The sequence below is a fragment of the Sinocyclocheilus grahami genome, unplaced genomic scaffold, assembly GCF_001515645.1.
Source record: "Sinocyclocheilus grahami isolate Dianchi unplaced genomic scaffold, SAMN03320097.WGS_v1.1 scaffold695.1, whole genome shotgun sequence".
Taxonomy (NCBI): domain Eukaryota; kingdom Metazoa; phylum Chordata; class Actinopteri; order Cypriniformes; family Cyprinidae; genus Sinocyclocheilus; species Sinocyclocheilus grahami.
Window position 1 is genome coordinate 887,640 of NW_015505874.1, and position 1,186 is coordinate 888,825.

Below are 1,186 nucleotides of genomic sequence, written 5' to 3' on the forward strand. Positions count from 1 at the left end.
CACCCCCAAAACAAAATCAAGACTTTGTAAAAGAGCATAATAAGATCCCTTTAAAACCAGAGCTGCGTTAACCACGTTATGCACGTAAGGAAATACTATACTTACTACACAGTATGCAACTGCGTTCTTTATAGGAGTATGCTAGGCTACTGAAAAAAACAAGTGGCTGCAGAATTTACTGTCATCATGTCTAACGTTAAATGACATCAATTTCCAAGCCTAGAAAGCAACAGCTGCTTGCAAGGCTCGCACTATTCAGTGTGCATGTCAAGTGCACTCCAGCACAAGTCACTCAGCCACACACAAACATTACAGCCACAGGGCAGGTTTTTCTTTACCAGACCAAAGCTGTATTTAGGCGTCAGCGGACATCCCTCCTTAATTCTTCTGGAGAAAAACATTACTTCTGCAGAAAGCCAAAAGACATGCAGATGTATATCCACTGTTAAGTATCCACATGGACCCACGGAGGCACAGACACTCTTAGAAGTGAACTGGAGTGAACTTTGTGCTGTTTATATCCTAGAGGGACCAATGGGATGGCAGGGCAACTGAAAAGCATGAACTCATGTGGCCTTCCCTCTGGCCAGCCCAGCTAAGAGGCTGCACAGGGCTTGAGTCATATTTTATAAAAAGTCAAATAGCTATCTGGAAGACATTATAAATAAACATGCACATTTATATAGCCTAGAAGAAATCCTCTTGAGAGCCAGCAAAATACAATAAAATGAAAAAAGAAAGAAAAAAAAAATTTAAATAAAATAAAAAGTTAAAATAACAGAAATGTTAAAAAGATGCAAGAAAGCAAGCAAGAAAATAAATACATTATAGGGTTTTACATTTTTTAATTAAATATTTAAATCCCTGCCACATAAGAAAAGATTAAAGATTTTAAAGATAATACAAATATATTAATATATTACCTTAACAGTATTTCATTGTTATATAACATTGGTATTGTCATTATGATATGGTGTTTTCTACCAGAACCTAAATGTACAATTGTACAAATAGTCTGAAATGAAGATATTAATCATTCAAAATTATTGGGCAATTAACTATCATGTTTTTTATCTTCTTCATTGAGTGTTTACAGTAATTATCATTGACTATAAAACAATAAAAAGCATAATTTACATTTATCAGTCTTGCTCACTGGAGTCTTTAAGTGGTTTAAGAGGGATGA

General features: G+C 34.7%; 1 protein-coding gene across 1 annotated transcript in view; it reads right to left on the reverse strand.

Moving 5' to 3' along the window:
* LOC107559676 (oxidation resistance protein 1-like) overlaps positions 1–1,186 on the reverse strand; it is a 57,180-nt gene that overhangs the window by 6,291 nt on the left and 49,703 nt on the right. Inside the window, exon 11 of the mRNA XM_016243572.1 lies at positions 339–406. Coding sequence (XP_016099058.1) covers positions 339–406 — 68 coding nt within the window. The remainder of the gene's footprint in view (positions 1–338; positions 407–1,186) is intronic.